General features: G+C 41.3%; 1 protein-coding gene across 4 annotated transcripts; it reads left to right on the top strand.

The window, feature by feature from the left end:
- Window positions 1–296: 296 nt before the first annotated feature.
- On the top strand, window positions 297–14,286 carry rps6ka4 (ribosomal protein S6 kinase, polypeptide 4). 4 transcript variants are annotated; one of them, XM_071532375.1, is made up of 19 exons: window positions 297–350; window positions 1,156–1,294; window positions 3,048–3,119; window positions 3,632–3,699; window positions 4,522–4,672; window positions 4,850–4,965; window positions 5,883–5,990; window positions 6,162–6,242; window positions 6,555–6,658; window positions 6,953–7,103; window positions 7,310–7,471; window positions 7,747–7,872; window positions 8,465–8,598; window positions 8,778–8,871; window positions 9,622–9,792; window positions 10,301–10,492; window positions 10,581–10,740; window positions 11,218–11,381; window positions 11,506–14,286. In XM_071532375.1, the coding sequence occupies exons 2-19, from the start codon at window positions 1,207–1,209 to the stop codon at window positions 11,761–11,763; spliced, it is 2,400 nt and encodes a 799-aa protein (XP_071388476.1). In that variant the 5' UTR covers window positions 297–350; window positions 1,156–1,206; the 3' UTR covers window positions 11,764–14,286. The 4 variants fall into 4 exon arrangements, with proteins under 4 accessions (XP_071388476.1, XP_071388475.1, XP_071388479.1 ...); XM_071532374.1 differs by having other exon boundaries at window positions 316–1,294; XM_071532378.1 differs by having other exon boundaries at window positions 316–1,294; window positions 8,483–8,598.
- The last annotated feature ends 5,744 nt before the right edge of the window (window positions 14,287–20,030 follow it).

The raw sequence follows: 20,030 nt of genomic DNA on the forward strand, positions 1-20,030 counted from the left end.
TACTAATAGATGGATGAAGTGCAGTGCTTTATTGTGTTTTTTGTTTGTTTGTTTTATATGGTGAAGGTATCGACACTAATTGTCTAGAATTTGTCATACAAAAAAAATTGTACATTTCTATTTACTATTTCATAGAAAAACGTGTTTGTTGTGTTGATATGAAAAATGGTGATCCATGTAAATAGGAAATGCATGCTGAAGTGGGAGGTAATCTAGCTAGGGCTCGACCAACTTCGCTCCGCCCGCATGGGTCCTGTTGATTCACGTGACGGACCGTCGCCCAGGTTGTATTGAACGCACCCAGTCGTTGGGAAACTGCCATTAGCAGTTAGCTGCTGACAAAATATAAAGTGAGGTGCATTATTTTCAACTTGAGTGAGTCATGAACTTGATTCCCGTAGAAACAGGATAAGGAACTACCCAAGCTGGCCTTTTCCAACATGATCTTGGTTAACCAGGGGATTTTGTACGTGAATTGACATCTCAGGATACCAGTTAACTTAGCTAACTGAGTGTGCTAACCAAACATTAGCTAACGTTAACGTTACAAAGTTTGATGAGCAACTACAGCAGGGACTCGCTAGCTAGGTATAGCTAGCTACTAGTTTGCTAACTTACTACTAACCATTACCAGCTAGCTAGCTATGTAACATGTTTTGTTTGATCGTAACAATAATGTTAGCTAACAAGCGGGGTATTTATTTACGCACTAACTAGCTAATACGTTACGCGTTGTTTTGATCAGACGTTTATCTCAAACAGTAATGAGTAGTGTTCTTACACGGATGGAAAATAATGGCTAATGTTAAACATCTAATGCTAACGTTAGCCACATAGTCACTCTCAGCATTGATGATATTTTCTGTAAAGTTGAAATAAAGTTAGCCAGCTAGCAGTGTTAACCTAGTATCTTTATACACTTCTCTGCCTTTTCTGATTGATTTCGGCCATTATTGTCCTCCGGTATCGTTGGAGATAAGACAGCTAACATTAATGCGAAACACCAGGATGTCCAAGGCAAGGGAATTAGAGCAGCGATATTGTTTAGAAAACACAACAGCCAGACCATTTTGTTAATCTCTGTAAATCGTCATAATGCAATAAAGCTTTCCTGGCTGAGCGTTTAGTGTAACATTTTTTTAAATACCCAAACAGCTGGCTAGCCAGTTCATTTTAGAGAGTCTTTAGATAGAGCCTACTTTCGGTATGCCTGGGGACGCTTCTGATAGTAGCGATGACTCCGATGCAAAAACGAATGAAAAAGCCTGCACCGTCAAGCATCAGATTACCAATGGTAAGTCAGGTATACCTTTTGTTATTAAACACGGTACACATGTAGATCATGGACTAAACACCTGATGGCCTTCAGTATGGCTCATATGATCTGCTACTATAAAGTAGATGGTCGACAACAAGATCTTCTTTCATCAGCCATGTGCAAAGGTTTCAGTGCATCTGTGTGTCAACAATAATATTTAATTTTCTCGGGATTGCACTCAGTAGTGCCTTCAGAAAGTATTCAACCCCTTGTGTCCGATTTTTGTGGTGCTGCAGCCTGAATTCAAAATGTATCAGATGAAGATTTCAAAATAACAATATCCAATAACCAACAATGTCAAAATGGATTCATTAAAAATGATGAGCTGAAATATTTTGCGTTAACAAGTATTCAACCCCTTTGCAGTGACAAATTGAGTTAAGGTGCATCCATATTCCTTTTGCTGTCCGTGAGTTGTCTCTACAATTTTATTGGAGTCCACCTGTGGCCAATTCTATTGACTGGACATGATTTATATGCACATGTGTCTATATGGGGATACACTAGAGGTTTATCGGGAGGATTTACACCAGATTTGCCCATACCACAATCAGAGGGGAAATCCTGATTGGCTTGGGGAATGATGGTTGGCAAAGTTCATCTGGTAGGCTTGGAACAAACTAGAAAACTCTTAAAATCCTAACCAATTCTGAAAACACAGACATTGCATCACACACGTAATGATGGATTTCACAGATTTTTGTTTGTCTCAGTTGTAAATATACTCACACTAGACGATTAGGCACGGACAGGGAATCAGGCAGATGACAGCACACCTGGAGTTTTGCAAAAAGGCACGCAGAAGACTCTTGAGAGTATGAGGCAAAATATTCTGTGGTCTCATGAAACTAAAATTGAACACTTCAGCCATAATGCAAAGTGCTATATCTGGTGGAAACCGGGCACAGCTCACCGCATATCAAACACCTACAACGAAGCATAGTGGTGGCATCATTATGCTGTGGGGGGCTTTTCAGCAGCAGGGACCGGGAGACTTACAAGGCTAATGGGAGCAATGAATGGAGCCAAATAACAGCCAGCTTCATGAGAACCAGCTTCAGACTGCAAAAAACCTTAGATTGGGGCGATGATCTATGTTGCAGCAGGACAGTGACCTTAAGTATAAAGCTAAATCAGCACTGGGCTTTGGCTGGGTCACTCAAGGACTTTCACATTCTTGTTCTGAAGCCATTCCAAACTTGAATCCCATTTGAAAATTTAGAACTTGAACATAGCTGTTCATGCCCCTTATCCAATTTGACCGAGCTTGAGCAAATAAGCAAGGATGAATTGGAGAAAATCCCTAAGTCCAAAAAGTTGAATTTGTTTCCTTTGTTATTATAGGGAATTTTGTGTGGATTGTTGACAAAAACAATCTCCATTTTAAATTCAGGCTGCAACACCTCAAAGTGCAGACAAAGGCAAGGGGGTTGAATACTTCCTGAAGACACTTTACACTACAAACCTATGCCCTAATTTGGATGTGATGCTTTACTTTTGTTTGAGGTGTGATTAGTGTTACATAAAGTTGAAGACCATCTAAGGATATTTGGTGAAAAGCTCATGGCCCATACTCAAGCTCTAGTATTGTTGAAATTTTGAATTGTGTCTGCCCTTTGCCTTCAGGATTGAAAAAGTGTGTGTGGGACAGTTTGTTGTGTGCTGAAATATAATATTCTTCTTTTTTCTTCTTTTTCTTTAACGTGGTATCATTGTTTATTGCCACTAGCTAACCTCACAGGTCATACTGAGAGGGTCGGCATGGAGAACTTTGAGCTTCTCAAAGTGTTGGGTACTGGAGGTAAGTGTCTGCATGAAGCATCCACACATATACGGCCTCAGGTGTAGCCAAACTTAAATAAACACTTGAGGAAATTGGTGATATAAAGTATACTGAAAGCAGATGGATTGCATTTTCCTGCCATGTTGAGGTCGAATCAACCCAGAGTGTTTACAATTGGTGTTAGTTGCCAGTAAAGACCATATGCCATGGCTATCTCCGTCGTCAGATCTCATCCCAACTGAATACTTATGGGAGATCCTTGAGTAGGGCCGGAGAAGCTGTTTCCCATCAACAAAACAACACATGATTAAATTTTGTGTGGAAGAATACTGTTACATCTGTTCGGCAGAGCTCCAGACACTTGTGCAGTTTATGCACCTGCTGAACCTGTTGTGGTGACTCACAGTGGCCCCACACCTGAATAAGACTCTTTATCTTGGTGTGTCTGTTTTCGGCTGTTACTTGTATGACTTTGTTAATAGAAGTAATTAGTGTGACTGCAGGAAATGTTTCTTTTTGTCTTTGTCTAGCTTATGGAAAAGTGTTTTTGGTCAGGAAGAACAGCGGTCATGATGAAGGCCAGCTATACGCTATGAAGGTGAGGCTTTTGGTCTGTGATATTGCATTTAGTGTAATGAGCTTGAAAGTTAAAATATTGGGCAATGCTGTAATGTCAGCTAAGAAACCTATTTCAAATGTTATGTTACCCTATAAACACATTCATGTTTTTGCTGAAAATCACAGCTTTTTTCCGTCTTTATAGGTTCCAATTACCTTTTGAAATTTTGATGTAATTATGCACTTTGCTAGCTGGTGATTTCACAGGGGGACTAGATGCTTTAGTCTCTGCTGATAAAATCATGCATCCCTTTCCCTTTATGCTAATTTATACCAAACTGTACTGTTGCATTTTTCTAAAGGACCAAAACTGAGGGTGGCATCTTACTTTAAAGACCAAATGAAATGACAATCTGAGCTCATTCCACGACAAGAGTGTCTGATTGAAAAGGAAATATGGGCTGGAGATATGCGATTTGAACAGCGTGAGGGCGCATCGCATTGATTAATTCTAGCCAAATTACACAGTGTTTGGGGATCGGGCGACAAAAAAACAAAGAGGCAGTGTTGAAAGATGGTTTTAGATGAACAAATTTCATTCCCATACTAGCTGCAACTTAGTGGGGACATTTAAGGACAACTGAGGACAACATGACAGAATTTTGTATATATGTCACCCTCCAGCACAGCAGCTGAAGCTTGCTAAGGGATGTCAATCAAAATGTTCCGCCTCAGAGTGAAGGCTGACTAAGCCACCCATTTTTCACTTCATCTGGTCTTTAAACCCAACTCCATTGTTGATGTCTACTTAGTATTGGTGGGATTTATAGATACTGACGGAAGATCCTAATTAATGCCCCAGGTGCTGAAGAAAGCAGCTATCGTTCAAAAGGCAAAGACGACAGAACACACTCGCACTGAGAGGCAGGTGCTGGAGCACATCCGCCAGTCTCCCTTCCTGGTCACCCTGCACTATGCCTTTCAGACGCAGAGCAAACTGCATCTCATCCTGGGTGAGCGCTGGGTCACTGGACCCAAATGTGGAGTATTCTGGTCTCAATCTTGAAGTGCTGAATAGGTGTTTTCTGTATGCGTCTATTACTTTGTGTGTCTGTCTGTTGGCCTTTTGTGTATAATGGATGTTTGTATATGTCTATTCAAGCGCCCTGTGTATCTGTCTGTGTGTATAGACTATGTGAGCGGAGGGGAGATGTTCACTCATTTGTACCAGCGGGATCACTTCAGTGAGGAGGCAGTGCGGATTTACATTGGGGAGATAATCCTGGCTTTGGAGCACCTGCACAAGGTGGGTGTCTCTCCTCTCAACCCTGTAACCTCCGTCCGCCTCTGGACTCTGACTTTACTGCCTGAAAAACACTCTAGATCATTAAAGATACCCAATGACACTTTTGACAACCAGTTGTAAATTTGGAGCTAATGAGGCAAAGAAGAAAATGTGGCATTAAAAGTGATTTATCGTGCGTTTTCCCAGCATGTGCACTAACCACAATATGGAAGGGAGGTAAAACTACATTTTCAAGGTTGAGCTGAGGGCATTTGAATGCTCTTTAGTTTTTTGTTGATTAATCCATAACTTATAACTAGTGGGCCAGCAAACTAGATTCTCCCTTGGAATCTAGCAAGTTGGATAACTCTAATTCCAATGAAGAGGTTGTTACTACTTGGCCGGCCCATGAAAATGTTTCCTGAGGGCATGTAATTTGCAGATGACATCTTAAACCAGAAAATGGCTGTAAACAATACAGCAGCAAAATCAATCTTAAAAATTAACATGGCAAAAGTTTTTGGAGATAATAGATCCTTGCAGCTTGTACATTAATCACCAGCAATACACATTTTGCGAATTACTCCATGGCTAAAACTTCACTGGATATCTTTAAATTAAACTTGCAAAACAACAGTATCTTTGGAGATGAGCGGTATTCTCATTCGCTGAGGTCATGTTATCACTAAGGTTCATGCTGAACTTTGTGTTACTGTCTGGGCAATTGTTTGCTCTGACACATTGTTTTGGACTCAGAAATATTGAAAAGATGACATGATAAATGGAAATAACCAATTGTTAATGAATTTCTCATTCACATTGAATATCTCATTAAGTGTTGTCTTCATTGCTTGTGTAAATGTTTACCGATGCCCTGTTAAGAATTTACTACATTTACCATGTATGTAACTGATAAGTATTCACTGTGTTGTGTACAGCTTGGGATTGTGTACCGAGACATCAAATTGGAAAACATCCTTCTAGACAGCGAAGGACATGTGGTATTGACAGATTTCGGGCTTAGCAAAGAGTTTCTGGAAGAGGAGGTGTGTAAATGCACGAACAAATTCTAACCATCAGAATGTGTGTGCATGCAGACATTCTCAAGTGTGTGTGTGATGGAATGTGTCTTCTCAGTTGTAGCCATCAGAATCATAAATTGATTCATAGATTTGTCATTATAGACATACAGTGTCTTCCCTTTCCCCTCAATGCAGAAGGAAAGGACCTACTCTTTCTGTGGCACCATCGAGTACATGGCTCCAGAAATCATCAGGGGGAAGTCGGGCCACGGCAAGGTAAAAAGAATATTGAACTGATTTTCAGAGTTCAAATCATTGTGTCAATGTTACAGATTTAAAGGTGTCACGTGTCAGGAGCTACACGGTGATGTGTAAATGTGTAAAAGTGTAAAGATCAGGTTTTGAAGTTTCAGGATGACGGGGAGATCCATCCACTTTAGCGTTTGGACCTATATGCTTAAATTGAAAATGCTGCAGGTCTGGTGACTCACACATGAAAGAGGAGATTATAACCATTTTGGTGATAGAAGGCAGTCAGTAGCAGGACAGACAGTCCAGGTTGTAATTTCCACCTGTCACCTTCCTCAGTCGGTAGATTGGTGGAGTCTCGGGATCCTGATGTTTGAGCTGCTGACCGGAGCGTCTCCGTTTACCTTGGAGGGAGAGAGAAACTCCCAGAGCGAGGTGTCAAAGTGAGTGCAGGGCTCGGCTCCCTCTCCATCTCACTTGTGTACCATTCCCATCTTTGATTAACCTTTATTACTCTCCAATTCATGAAAATGATGCCAGCCATTGTGCTGGAGGCTCCTTTCACTTATTCATCCAGCCAGCAGAAAATACAGTTGTGTTAATAATAAATGTGATGTGTCCTTTCCATAAAGTAAAACCCGCAGCCTAATTTGAATTCAGTAATACGTTATGAGGGTGCTATGTTAACATAATGTGCAGTCATCCCATTATTTCCTTTCCCTCTGCCTTCCCCACAGACGTATTTTGCGCTGTGAGCCCCCGTTCCCCTCTATGATTGGAGCCACCGCTCAGGACCTGCTGAGGAAGCTGCTGGTGAAAGATCCCCACAGGAGACTGGGCTCCGGGCCGCGAGGGGCTGAAGACATCAAAGCACATGCCTTCTTCAAGGTGCTATTGACCTCACTTCCCATCCTCTGCTCCTGTTCCTGTCTTCTCTTTCCTCTCATCCATTAGAAAAGCCCCCAAACACACACACACACACACACACACACACACACACACACACACACACACACACACACACACACACACACAACTCTCAGCACACAGCTCTCTTATCTCATTATTCCCATCTGCTTTTTTTCCTCACACAGGGACTGAACTGGGCTGACCTGGCAGAAAAGAAGGTGGCAAGCCCGTTCAGACCAGAGCTTAAGAGTGAACTTGATGTGGGGAACTTTGCTGAGGAGTTTACTGGGATGGATCCTGTCTATTCCCCAGCCAGTACGCCCCCAAGCACGGGCCGCCTGTTCCAGGTCAGTCCTCACTAACGACAAATGAACAGTGTGATTTCAAAAAGTATAGTTTATAGTTTTGAGTCATCTTAATGCCTTTGCTTAAAATTTAGATCTGTTTTTCTGTTTTTGAGTGTAATATTGACTGAATTTTAGGTAGCATTTGTTTATTTATTCTTCCCTGAAATGGATATATAGCGTTTTGGAATGAAACTCTTCAATGCACAATACAGTAATTCCACGGTCACAGCAGGCTGCCTTGTGAGAGACCCAACATCTCTTCTCTGCAATTTTAGGGCTACTCGTTCATTGCTCCCTCCATCCTGTTCAACAAGAACGCGGTCATGGGGGACTTCATAGAATCCCAGATCAGCGCTGATCGACCAGGCTCAGCCTCTGTCCAGCGGAGTGCGATGTTAGAGGTATGGATCTAGCGTGGATGTTGGTGCAAACAAGTGGTTAGGTAAATTGATGACTGGACAAAATGTGACGTGTTTTGGCTCACCCAGGTTAGTTGCATCACCCTGTTTTTGGCTAGGGGTGTAAGTGGCCGTTTTTCGCTTTTTCTCAGAAAAACAATCTTTCACAACTAGCTTGTGTTCAGTTGAGGCCCTCATGCAATCTATACATGTGTAAAACAAGCATCTGAAAAGGGCTCAGCAGTGTGTTGGTCATGCAGGATGGACAAAGAGGAAAGGGAAGAGAAAGCTGCCAAGTTTATTCACCAAAGTTTCACAGCAAAAGGTCACAATGTTTTCATGTTTTATTTGACTTTAAGTGCAAGATGCATCCTTTTATAGATCTAAACATGCTACCCCATAAACATAAAACTCTTCAAGGTCCACAAGTGCTGATTTGCCAGGCTGTGTCACATATTTGTTGACGTATGCCAGAGTAAATTTGATTTATTGAAAGTCTTTACAGTGCAGTGGTGGGAGCCATATCCTGTTGCACAAGAATTGTTATTTCCCCCGTCAATTTGAGCTTGACTAATCCTGTCCTTTTTCTGTTCAGGAGTCCCAGTTTTTTCAGAGCTATGAGCTTTGTCTCCAGGGGCCACCCCTGGGCGAGGGGAGCTTCTCTGTGTGCAGAAAATGCCGACACAAGCAAAGTGGCCACGATTACGCCGTCAAGATCGTCAGCCGCAGGTGAGTGGAGGCACTGGTACTCTATCTTGGTAGACCGCTGTGTGTCACTGTTAAATCAAGGTGATTAATCATCATGTTTGTGCTTCTGTGTGCTCTAACATGTGTTACTATATCACTATACTGTTTGATAGTCACAGAATGTTCTTGTTAACTTCTAATGTCTCTTTTGGCTCCGTTAGAATGGAAGTAAACACCCAGAGGGAGATTGCTGCTTTGAGGCAATGTGAGGCTCACCCCAACATTGTCAAACTGTACGACGTCTACACTGACCAGGTACAGCAGAGGAATAGAACATGTACAGCCAGTGACATGGCATAAAATGCAAGCCTGGAAACTCTGCAATGCTGAATGTTAAAGTCGAACACCGGCCATTTTAACAAATGTAATATTATTCAGAAGGATATACAACATGACTGACTGCCGCCTGCTCATGCTTGTGCATTGATCAACAACACACACTAAAACCACTAGGGGGCCTTGTCATCACAGTATAAAGCACCCGCCTTCCAATGTGAAATTGAAGGGAGTATAGCATTGCAACAAAATTTGTGATCTAAATAAACGTTGTGTCACAATCTGAATCTCTTTTATGTGAACAATAAACTCTTAACGCGTAAAAACAATGCCTTACCTTTCTGAGTTAGTTTGATTTCCAGTATTCATTTTTGTTTATGTGAGCGCTGTCAAAGGAGATGGATAAATCCCCTCCAGATCCATGCAAGGTTTTACCGCGCTGAATCATAAAAGAGATTCAGATTGTGACACGTTTATTTAGATGGTAAATTTTGTTGCAATTCTATACCCCCCTATTCTCCCATTGGAAGGCAATTGTTTTATATTACGTGATGACGCGGCCCCATAGTTGTTTTGTTGCATGAGAAGACAGTAGTGTCTCATCAATCATGTTGTGTATCCTTCTGAATAATATTAAATTTGTTAAAATGGACGATGTTCCCCTTTGGGTAATGTGCAACAACAAAACACATTATCCCCCCCCCCTTTGTGTATCTTCCTCTCTCTCAGTACCACACCTACTTGGTGATGGAGCTCCTGCGAGGCGGGGAGCTGCTGGAAAGGATCAAGAGGAAGAAGCTCTTTGGCGAGGCGGAGGCCAGCCAGCTGTTACAGAGTCTGGTCTCCGCTGTCAGCTTCATGCACGAGGCTGGAGTGGTGCACAGAGACCTCAAACCAGAGGTGGGCTATCGCTTGACGTAACTAGACTCCACCCTAATAGCTAAATCGGTGGCTCTCACCGTGGGGTCCAGGGACCAGCAGGGGTCCTTGAGGGAGTTCCCCAATAAACTGATGAATTATTAGACTTCACCATTATTTCATTTACAAGAATTAAACACAATTAGAGAATGTAGAAGAATGACTATTTTGATCATAGTTGCACTGTTATCTCTCTACCTACAGTAGAGATAGTCATGGAATTCTGGACAAAATCATATCTGACAATAAAAATATTCTCAGATTTGGGTTCGAGAGACAACATCTCATCAAACGGGGGTCTGTGGCCCTAAAGTGCACTAAATTAGGGGTCCTTGATATGAAAAAGGTCGAGAATCACTGACCTAAATGACGCACTCCTCATCCCTGAAAATGCACCTCACATGTAAAATACAAAAAGCAAATGCGGACTGAGTGTGAAAGGTAAGAAAAATAAGGTGGGATAATGATGTTCTCTCTGTTTGCCTTGCAGAACGTGCTGTTTGCAGACGAGGGAGAAGACTCAGCGCTGAAAGTGATAGATTTTGGGTTTGCCCGCCTGTGCCCTGCAGGCAGCGCCCCCCTGCAGACTCCTTGCTTCACACTGCAGTACGCTGCACCCGAACTCTTTGAGAGCGCAGGATATGACAAAGCCTGCGACCTCTGGAGTCTTGGGGTTATCCTGGTAATTTTAACTAAAACCACTGATTCTGTCACATCAGACTTAGGATAATTGTGATAGTAATGAGAATGTGTGTGTGTTTTTCAATCAGTACACCATGCTGTCAGGCCAGGTGCCATTTCAGAGTGAGCAGCGCGGGATGACCTCATCGTACGCCGCTGATATCATGCAAAAGATAAAAGAGGGAGACTTCTCTTTGGCTGGTGAGGCGTGGAAGGGCGTGTCGGAGGAGGCCAAAGAGCTTGTGAAAGGTACACCAGTTGAAATAAACCGAATGCTTTGTAGAAGGGAAGCAAAATGGCATAGTATATTTGAACATTCTTTGTTAGGGGCACACTACATGACTTTTTGCACAATATTCAACCCTTCCTCAGAGAGGTTCTGCTTGCCCTGCTGGGGAATGTAATAAGTATGCATTTGTAATCAGTGAGCTTGAAGTGAGGAGACCTTGCTTGTAGTGCAGCACCACTGCATGTTAATTAACAGCTCCACATTTATGCGCAGGACGGTGGCCTCAGCTTCTAAAGGCTGATTGGAGGCGTGTGTACTTCAGTAAATGTAACAGTGGGATGGTTTAGGGAGTTCCCATTGCTCTTAGAATTTGTCATTTAGGAATGTTTTTATTCCACACCCCTTTGCAACTCTGCTTCTTAGCTTGTACGCCTCCCATCTTGTTCCCTTGCCTTTGTAATTGGTCCACACCTTACCCCGTCCCTCTGTGGTTTTAGGCCTGCTGACAGTGGATCCAGAGAACCGTCTCAAGCTGTCTGACCTGAAAGAGAACAGCTGGCTACAGGGCGGAGCCTCCATGTCCACCACTCCGCTGTGCACTCCAGATGTGCTGGAGTCCAGTGGGCCTACTGTCCGCACCTATGTCAATGCCACTTACAAGGTAAGGCATGGCATTGTGAACCACATTTTCTCAAAGCTCTTGAAACAGATGTTATGTGCATTCGCTTAATATATTTCTTCCTGTCGTCCTTTCCTCTTCTTTTGTCGTTTACCCTCCACACCAGGCTTTCAACCGTGGGAAGAGAGAAGGCTTCTTTTTGAAGAGCGTCGACAACGCTCCCCTGGCAAAGCGCCGAAAGCTCAAGATGACAAGTACAGGTGTGGAGACCCGGTGGAGTTCGTCCTCTTCCTCCTCCTCTTCATCCACATCCTCCTCCTCGGCAACTGCAACGGCAACGGCAACTGCAACGGCAACTGCAACTGCAACTGCAACTGCATCCAAAGCACAGCCAAACCAAACTGTGACCCCAAAGCAGAGCTAGCCTAAATGGGAGCGGGGAGAAGAGGAGCGAAAGGAGAGAAACAAAGAGGAAAGTGGTATGTGCTGATGATGTCCGACCGAAGTGATATGGCCTCCCAGTTCCATAAATTTAATTATGAACAAACCAAAAGACTGGTCGAGTATTTAAGTTTTCAACACAAAGCCGAATTCCATTTTGTGTTGTCATAGCAAAGCAATTGGTTTCATTCATCACGCCGTGTTCTCCCCAAGACCAAACATGTATTTTTCTTGAATGAATGGAAGACGGATCACAAAAAGGTCTAGAGTCATATCTTTTAATATGGATAATAATCTGTGGCCTTCAGAATATTCAGTACTTATTCAGTATTCAGTCACCAGGATTTGGTGATATCACACACTAAAAGTTAAAAAATAAGATATTTACCTACTCTCACTATAGTGGGTAGGGAGCAGTGCCTGACCATATAGGGATAAAGGGAAAAAGGAGCCATGAATGAGCAGAAGCCATATATACAGCAAAGCAGTGACTGTAACAATTGAGCCGTTGTGAATACACACAAATTTGCACATAGCAAAAAGACAGTCCTTCCAGGATTTTGCAGACTTATCCTTTGATTGTATCCAGTCATGCTTGACTGAGTCGGTAGGCAAAATTTTAGTGATCTGCGTGATAAGTGCTGTGCTAGACACCCACAAAGACTCTGACATAGGTAATTGAGGTACCCATATTCTTTTTTAAAAGAAGATAAATTGTGTGGATTGGTGAAAAATCCAATTGTTTGCACTATTTGCAGATAATGGTAATAATGTAAATCGGAAGATCAAAAAACTGCAATTCCTGGAAGGACTGAGCAGAGAGGGAATTGTTTGGGATCTATATAACCTTATACAGTATATTGGATAGAAAGAGTGATGCTGTAGTGGAAAGCTTCTCATTTAGAAACAAATTTAACTGTGAGTGATGATCTTCAGTCCAAAGGGCACACGGTCTTTGGCAAACCAGTTGAACCTGTAATACACTACCAACGTTAAAGACCCCATTGAACTCAGTGTAGAGCTCGTTTCATGATGTGACAAAATATGGGCAAGTGTTGTGCAAGTTGACCAGTCGGAGTTTGAGTTGAGGTGATGGCAGTGCTAGCCAAATGGCCAATGGTAGAAAAAGCGACAAAAGACAAAGAAGCAGTGATGAAATAGGACTGGGGTCTGATTTTCTTGTCGTACTTGCTGTAACTTACTAGCATCATTGTGCCTGTTTTGAGATTTTTAGCATGCTAATCTGTCGTGAAGATGATCTAAAAGAACTTTTTCTACATTTTGGTAGCTCGGGCTCGCTAGCAGATGTCATTCAAATTGTTTTTTATGCTACCAAGCGCAGCCTGAGCTACCCTTTACAGTGTGTTTGCAGGAAGACTGGAGAAAAATAACTTTTGGTTATTTTGAGTGAACATTTGCCGTAGGCATGTGAATTTTGACAGGGGATGTCAGTTTTCTATTGGCCTACCAGACCGGCACCATATGTGGTTATCACAATGCAATCTGATTTGGTATAGTGAAATATTGTTACAAGGAGCTCTTCCCAATAGAGTAAGCCACTCAGTTTGTCGCTTAAATGGCAAATAAATTATGTATTGACAGCCCAATTCAGAACCTGAGTAAAGTGCCGCCTGCGCTGCCAAGATCGCCCCAATTCTGGCTTTGTTTACATAATTGGTTTGAAGACATTCTTTCATTCTCAAATTAAAATGATGATAAAGTATGAGACACTTAATCATGAGTTTAATACAGTCCTTTGCATTACGGTGGGATCTTAAAGTGTGAGAGACTCCACCGTTGAAGAGTCGTTGTGTATATATACATCCTTGATTTTAAAAAAGAAAAAAAAAATTGTAGTGTTTTGATGATTGTTTTAATCATTGTACATTAGTCACGCCGATCTACTAATCATATTTTTATTGGATCTTTTTTTATATGGATGTTGCACAGTCAGTTGATCAATTAAACACATTTCAGCTTTAAAGGTGCTTTCTCTGGTATTTATTACATGTAATTGGTTTTAATGTATTTTATAATGCTGTGGTAATGGGATTCATGATAAATTGGCTCTTGTTAGTTTGTATATCAGCACTATATGTGTGGGTGTGTGAGAGAGGCATGAGTGGTGTTGGGAGATTGGATGTATTTACGTTTCTGTACCAGATGAAGCATTATTGCAAGTTACTGTATAATTTTTTGTCGTTGTTGTTGTTGCCCCCCCCTCCACCCCCTTCTCCCCTCGTCTTTTTAAAGATAACAGGTTGTTTGTGTTTAGAGTATTCAAAATTTTACTTCAGGAACTGTGCTTTTATTGGTGTTGATATTCCGATTTGGTTATCAGTTTGTGATAAATGAGATATTTTTCATTTTTTGTAATGTATTTGTTGTTGTTTGTTTTTGGAGCATACCATCTTATTGAGATGCACTATGTCATAACTTGGAATTTATCTTTGGCACCAAGAATGTTTCATGAGATCTGGTGCAAAATAAACATTACTTTTAAATAGATCGCTGTGTGTTTTATCTTTGGATGCCGTATTGTAATTATTCCTATGATTAATGTTATCTTGTTCCTATGATCAATGTTATCTGGATGGGTTATGTGGCTGAAGTGCTCATTAGGCTGAGTACTCTCAACGTTGTGATTTGAAGTTGTTCCATAAACTGCACAACGTAACCTCACATTGTTCAGTAGTTTAGTTTCTTAGGTAAAATAACATTGCAACTATGGGGACTAAGTGCAAACACTGTAAATTATCCAGGAAATTCCCTTTTTTTTTCCCTTTTCTCTTTTTTTTTTGATTGAAGCCATTTGAAATATTTTCTGAAATGTACCCATTTATTGAGAATAACAAAAAAGAAATGCTTTTCTTACAAGTTCAATGAAGCCTCAATCAATATCAAAACGACATAGAAAGTCATTAATCGGCTTCTAAACAAGAGAAGAGACTCCTCAACATCTCCACAGTAGTACATAGAGTATACTGACCCTTATGATGGCTCATCCCTTTCTAAGGACATTAGTCACTGATGGCTCTTAACATGGTTTGATTCACCTACCAAGAAGGAAGTCATAGATATAATTGCCAAGATGAGAAATTCAGCCGCTGATCACGATAAGATTAGTTCACCTCTGCTGACTAAGCTGTGTCCTTCAATTATCAATCCATTGACATATGTAGCCTCAGAATCGCTGGAAAGTCATTTGGCTAGATCTTAAAGTAGTTAAAGTAGTTCCCCTCCTCCAGTCCGGTCGTCTGTCGCTCCTTCTGCCTCTGCATATTTTTCAAAGGTTCTACAAAATTGGGTGTTTAACAGAATTCTGAGCATCTGGAAGCTCATTTCATCCTGTCTGATCATCAGTCGAGTGAAAAAAAAATGACACCCCAGATATGGCCGTCCTTCATCTTGTTGATAAAATCCACTCTGCTCTAAGCAGTAATGAAAATGCTACTGGAATATTTTTAAACTTGCCACAAGCTTTTGATAGTTAATCATGACATTCTGCCATACAAATTATCCCACTACAGCTTTCATGGACTAACCAACAGATAGTCCCACAACTACACTTGTGACAGACGATTTGTAGCTGCAAATAATGTGAAACCTTGGCATTACCACAACACTGTAGCCCTGGGTGAATATGTATAGAAGAAATTCCAGTATGTGATGTTTTCAAAACATCTAATATTGGATTAAATGATTATTCTGCAAATACATCCTGCTAAATTATGTGCTACATGATGATAAAAAAACTCAGACTGTTAATTGATGCATTGTTTTATCAGACCACATGCAATTTTGAAGCATTAACACAGAAATGGACAGGACAGGACACAAAGAACAGGACACAAAAGACACCTAATGACACAAGACCCTCATTACACAGGACAAGACACAAAATTACACAGAAGGAGACACTGCCCAGGACAGGACACAAAACAACCCAATCCTGATCATGCAGCAGCAGACTGAGAGCCTGCAAAGGACTGAACAGACTGGAGGAGAAGCCTTGACGCATTTACAGACTGATAGATACTGACTAACTGAGCAAAGCACCAGTGTTGGTTTTGTGTTGGTTATAGTTTTATTATTCTTTGGTGCTAAAATAAAAGATGCATGAAGATGAAAGATGCAAGAACCAGACTCATCTCCAGTGTCCTTCCTGACAAAACACTGCATGTTTGCTGCAGGTTGCCATCCTGAAAAAATAAAGGAAAAAAATATTGTTTTGTGGAAGGGAGCAAGTTTTTCAGTGTGTAATCAAAACACAACAATATGCACACAGAGTTTGTTTAATTTTAAATGTATTCCTGATATTAGATTTCTTTTTTACTAAGCTGTCAGCTGTCACTGGTGTTACTAAAGTATTCCATTGTCACAACCAAATTATTATGAACTATTATATAGTTAAAGCTCAAATAGTACTCTATACCTATAGTGATAGTGATTGCACAAAATATCCACAAAAAGGCAATATATTTCTGGATGCATGTGGTAGCACAAAGGAGAAGAGAAGCCAATAAAACTGATCGGCATTCCCCGCAGCTCGCTCATTGATTGTTGGCAGCAGATGAATCCCCTGCTGAGCCTCTCGGCTAATCAAACCCCTTCGCTTTTTTTCCTGCACTGCCATATTCTACATGCTGCATGCTACAGCGCTGCCCACTGTTATTAGCACCACATCGTTTTCATCTTTTACAAAGAGCTGTACTTTCAGTGGGGCGTGACTTTTGTGAATAGTGAGTGTTCACTCACACAACGCACAATGCCATACAGAATTAGAATGACAGCTATGACAGCTATCAAAGCTGGTGTAATGACAGACTGTGTGCAATAAAATATAGCTCTGTTGACAGAGCACTGTGACGCAAATTCTTATTGGGATACACTGTATTTATATGGTGCTTTTGGATTTGTAAAGAGTTATTCCTGCAACCTCGATAAAGCTGGAAAATCAGTTTTTATCTTTCCAGTATGACCATCAATCTATTTTGTATCCACAACAACAGAGTGTTCATTTTTCCAAAGTGGCTCTTTGTATTTGTCCCTTTGAGAAGTGACATATTTACAATTGTGGATCACAAATTCTGCTAAAATGTGCTACTTTTACTTATTGTATAAAAAACTGGCAACGTCAGGTTACGGAGTATAAGTGAGTCCATTTTACCACTTTCAGACTTTACTGACAATTTTACTGTGTCCAACTGCCTGCACAGTGCATAATGTAGCTAATACCACAGTTAGGAATGGGGAAAAAACTGAAAAAGCACTAAACACCTGCAGTTGTGTTCAATATGGGAGAATAGCTTCTCTTGTAGTGCTGGTCCACTGCAAGTCCCATATAGAAAAATATATATGAAGTGTTTCACTGATTAGAGCGTGTAATGAAAGATTTAATGGGCTATTAATACATGGTATTAATAGCCCATTAAATACATGGTACGTGAATATATATATTATGCCCAAAATATGGTCCACATTAAGGACTCATAATGCTCTATTAGTCCACTGATATGTGTCGTGATCTTTGAACCCGTCTGTGGTTTTGGGCCCTGCACCATAAATTCCACGCCACCGGGGGGTCAGTAGGGTGCTTGGCATTGACAGCACAAAAGCCACAATGAGCAATTGAGAACCAATGGATAACATGGCTATAATGTGTCATTGAACCATTAATCAAAACAATCCCTGAGTGGATGATTTGCATAGGAAAATGTAATATATTGAGCATGACATAGATGGATATGGATGAAACACTAACTCAAAACCATTCCATCAATTACAATCTGCAGGCTTGGAAGTGACCCAAGGACAGAGTCTCCTGCCTTCAGTCAGCAGCGCGCACGCACACACACACACACACACACACACACACTGGCGGCTGAAGTAGCCTATCAACCAGTAATACCATAATACTGGTTTAATTCACTTACTGAAGAGTTTGGAGAGCAGACCACACATACAGATGTGGCCTTACATTCCTCTACTAAACTTGTAGTTTAGTAGAGGAATAGTTAAAAGCCCAACTGTCACAATTTATACTGGGGTCTATTTTGTGGCAAATCTTACATCGGCCTGTGAGCGCTCAGGGACAGGAGGCCACTTTATTAACAAGCTCCACACAGTGCTGTACAGTATTATCAGATTAGAGAGAAAAAAAAGCAAACCAAGGTTCACGCGACACTCTGAAGTCAGAGAGGGTGTCCACATGCAAGGCCAACCTGTTGCCTTACTAAAACATTTTTCTGAGGTCTTGCTGATTCAGCAGGGTTAATTAAAGCTGCATCTATCTTTGAGCAAGAAAGAGTATTAAACAGTGTGCAATACATGTATTGTTTACAAATCACATGTAAGTTTATTTTTCCAGCTAATGGGTGAATTATCAAGACCTCTCTCTCTCTCTCTCCCTCTCTCTCGCTCTCTTCTTCTCTGTGTCTCTCTCCCTCTCCCTGTATGTGGTGTGCTGGTGGGCAACAGTGTCAGCATCCTTATGCTTTATGAGATTGCTCTGTGGGTTGCTGAATACTGCATTAGCCAGCTGCCTTGTGGAGGAGAAGTAGTAAGAGTGATCCTTCGTGTATGTCCCCTTTTACCTCTGTCCTCCTCCCACTCAGTGACATTTACACAAGCAACTTTAATTTTGCAACAGTCAACATCTGCGAATAGATCTGAGAAACCTGACTCATACGGCGGGTGCACACGCTGTTACATACACTGCTTTCAGCTAATTATGCGGGTCTGCCCATGGGATATTGGGAGGATAAAGACATATATTCACCCAGGAACATATTTCTCTGCTAAATTGAGTGGGATGATTGCTATGGAGTTGACATATTGTGATTTTTGCAAAAAGAAAAGAGAGTGAAGTCAAGATATCTCATGGATATGTCAACACAAATGAACAACAGCCTCGGACTGAGGATGCAGTACAGTAAGGAAGGGATTGACTTGACTTGACTTGACACCCGAAAAGATGAGGAGGAGTCTACTGTGTTTAGAAAGACAACTAACAGAAACAGTCAAGGGTTTTCACCACAAATGGTTAATGATTGCTCACACGCATTATTGTGTGTGTGCCAATACATTCAAGTGAAAAGTGAGTACGCCATACTACTTTTATTTTTGGATGTGCAATTTTTTACCTCTAAGTTCAGTGTTTTTGGTTAAGCACTCCAATCAAGTCTGTTTTGGTGATGCACACTTCTACCTCCACTCCTGGTTAATGATTAGTATTATAGCTCCAAACACTTAGAAAAATGAATAAAGTGGTGGATATCTGATGGCTTTTTTAAAATTTCATTTTGACAAAATAGCTCTTATCAACAAAATTGTGACAATGATCCTAACCACAACTGTACAAGAAATGTGATTGCTGACATCGAGTCTATAATCCACTCAAAGTAGATAGAAAGGTCTTTACCCAGTGTTTTTCTTCACCCTACACCCTTTCACCTCCACACTAAAGAGCCTTCGCTAAACTCCCATCCCGACTGACAGGCTCTCAGAACAGAGAAACAGTGTATCGATTCAGCAGCTAAAAAGGCATTTTCAATTCACATACCATTTGAACCCCCTCCATTCCCCACACTTTACTCCACCGATTCCATTAACCTCGCCCTCCCCTCTGGCACGATCCGCGTCACCCGCCTCACTTTTCTTTTAACCCCGTTCCTCTTTATTCTCGTCCCTTCATTTCTGGTTCATTTGAGAGAGAGAGAGAGCGAGAGAGCGAGGCGTGACCTTTGTCCCACTCCCTCTGTCCCACTGCAACGCTATCCTATACCCTCACACCCCTAACTGCAATTATCATTATCTTTCCTCTCACGCATTTAGCCACCCCTGTAGAATTATATACAGATGCTAATATTACTGTAATAACGTAAGTGTGTTGTAAAAATGTAAACCCACTAATGTTAATATCCACAGGACAATTTCTCTGCCAACAAATCCACCTTAACAAGCCTTTTCGGACTGATATAGATTCAGCTGGCAGGGGTGGTGCAGTGTACTAACAAATAATCCCAGGCTAGAAAATAATGATAAACACTTTCACAGCAGAGCTTTAGGGAGGAGCTGAAAAGATGACGAGAGAGTTTTTTGGACATGTCAAATACGTTAAATTAGAGAGTGCAAGGTGAAAAGAGCATTCACAAAGAAGAGGAAAGAGCAGAACAAAGTGAGGGAGGGGGGAAAAATAATGAAGGGTGCGTGGGTATGATTTCCTAACCTTTCGTGTCATATAAATTA

The sequence above is a fragment of the Centroberyx affinis genome, unplaced genomic scaffold, assembly GCF_046629955.1.
Source record: "Centroberyx affinis isolate AG114_WGS23_722 - 3 ecotype Tasmania unplaced genomic scaffold, CSIRO-AGI_Caff_v1 ptg002187l_1, whole genome shotgun sequence".
NCBI classification, from domain to species: domain Eukaryota; kingdom Metazoa; phylum Chordata; class Actinopteri; order Beryciformes; family Berycidae; genus Centroberyx; species Centroberyx affinis.

Coding starts and splice junctions, on each gene's coding strand:
- rps6ka4 (XM_071532375.1), top strand. CDS start 1,207: ATGCCTGGGGACGCTTCTGATAGTAGCGATGACTCCGATGCAAAAACG. Junction 4,673..4,849: donor CAAACTGCATCTCATCCTGG/GTGAGCGCTGGG, acceptor CTGTGTGTATAG/ACTATGTGAGCGGAGGGGAG. Junction 7,104..7,309: donor AAGCACATGCCTTCTTCAAG/GTGCTATTGACC, acceptor TTCCTCACACAG/GGACTGAACTGGGCTGACCT.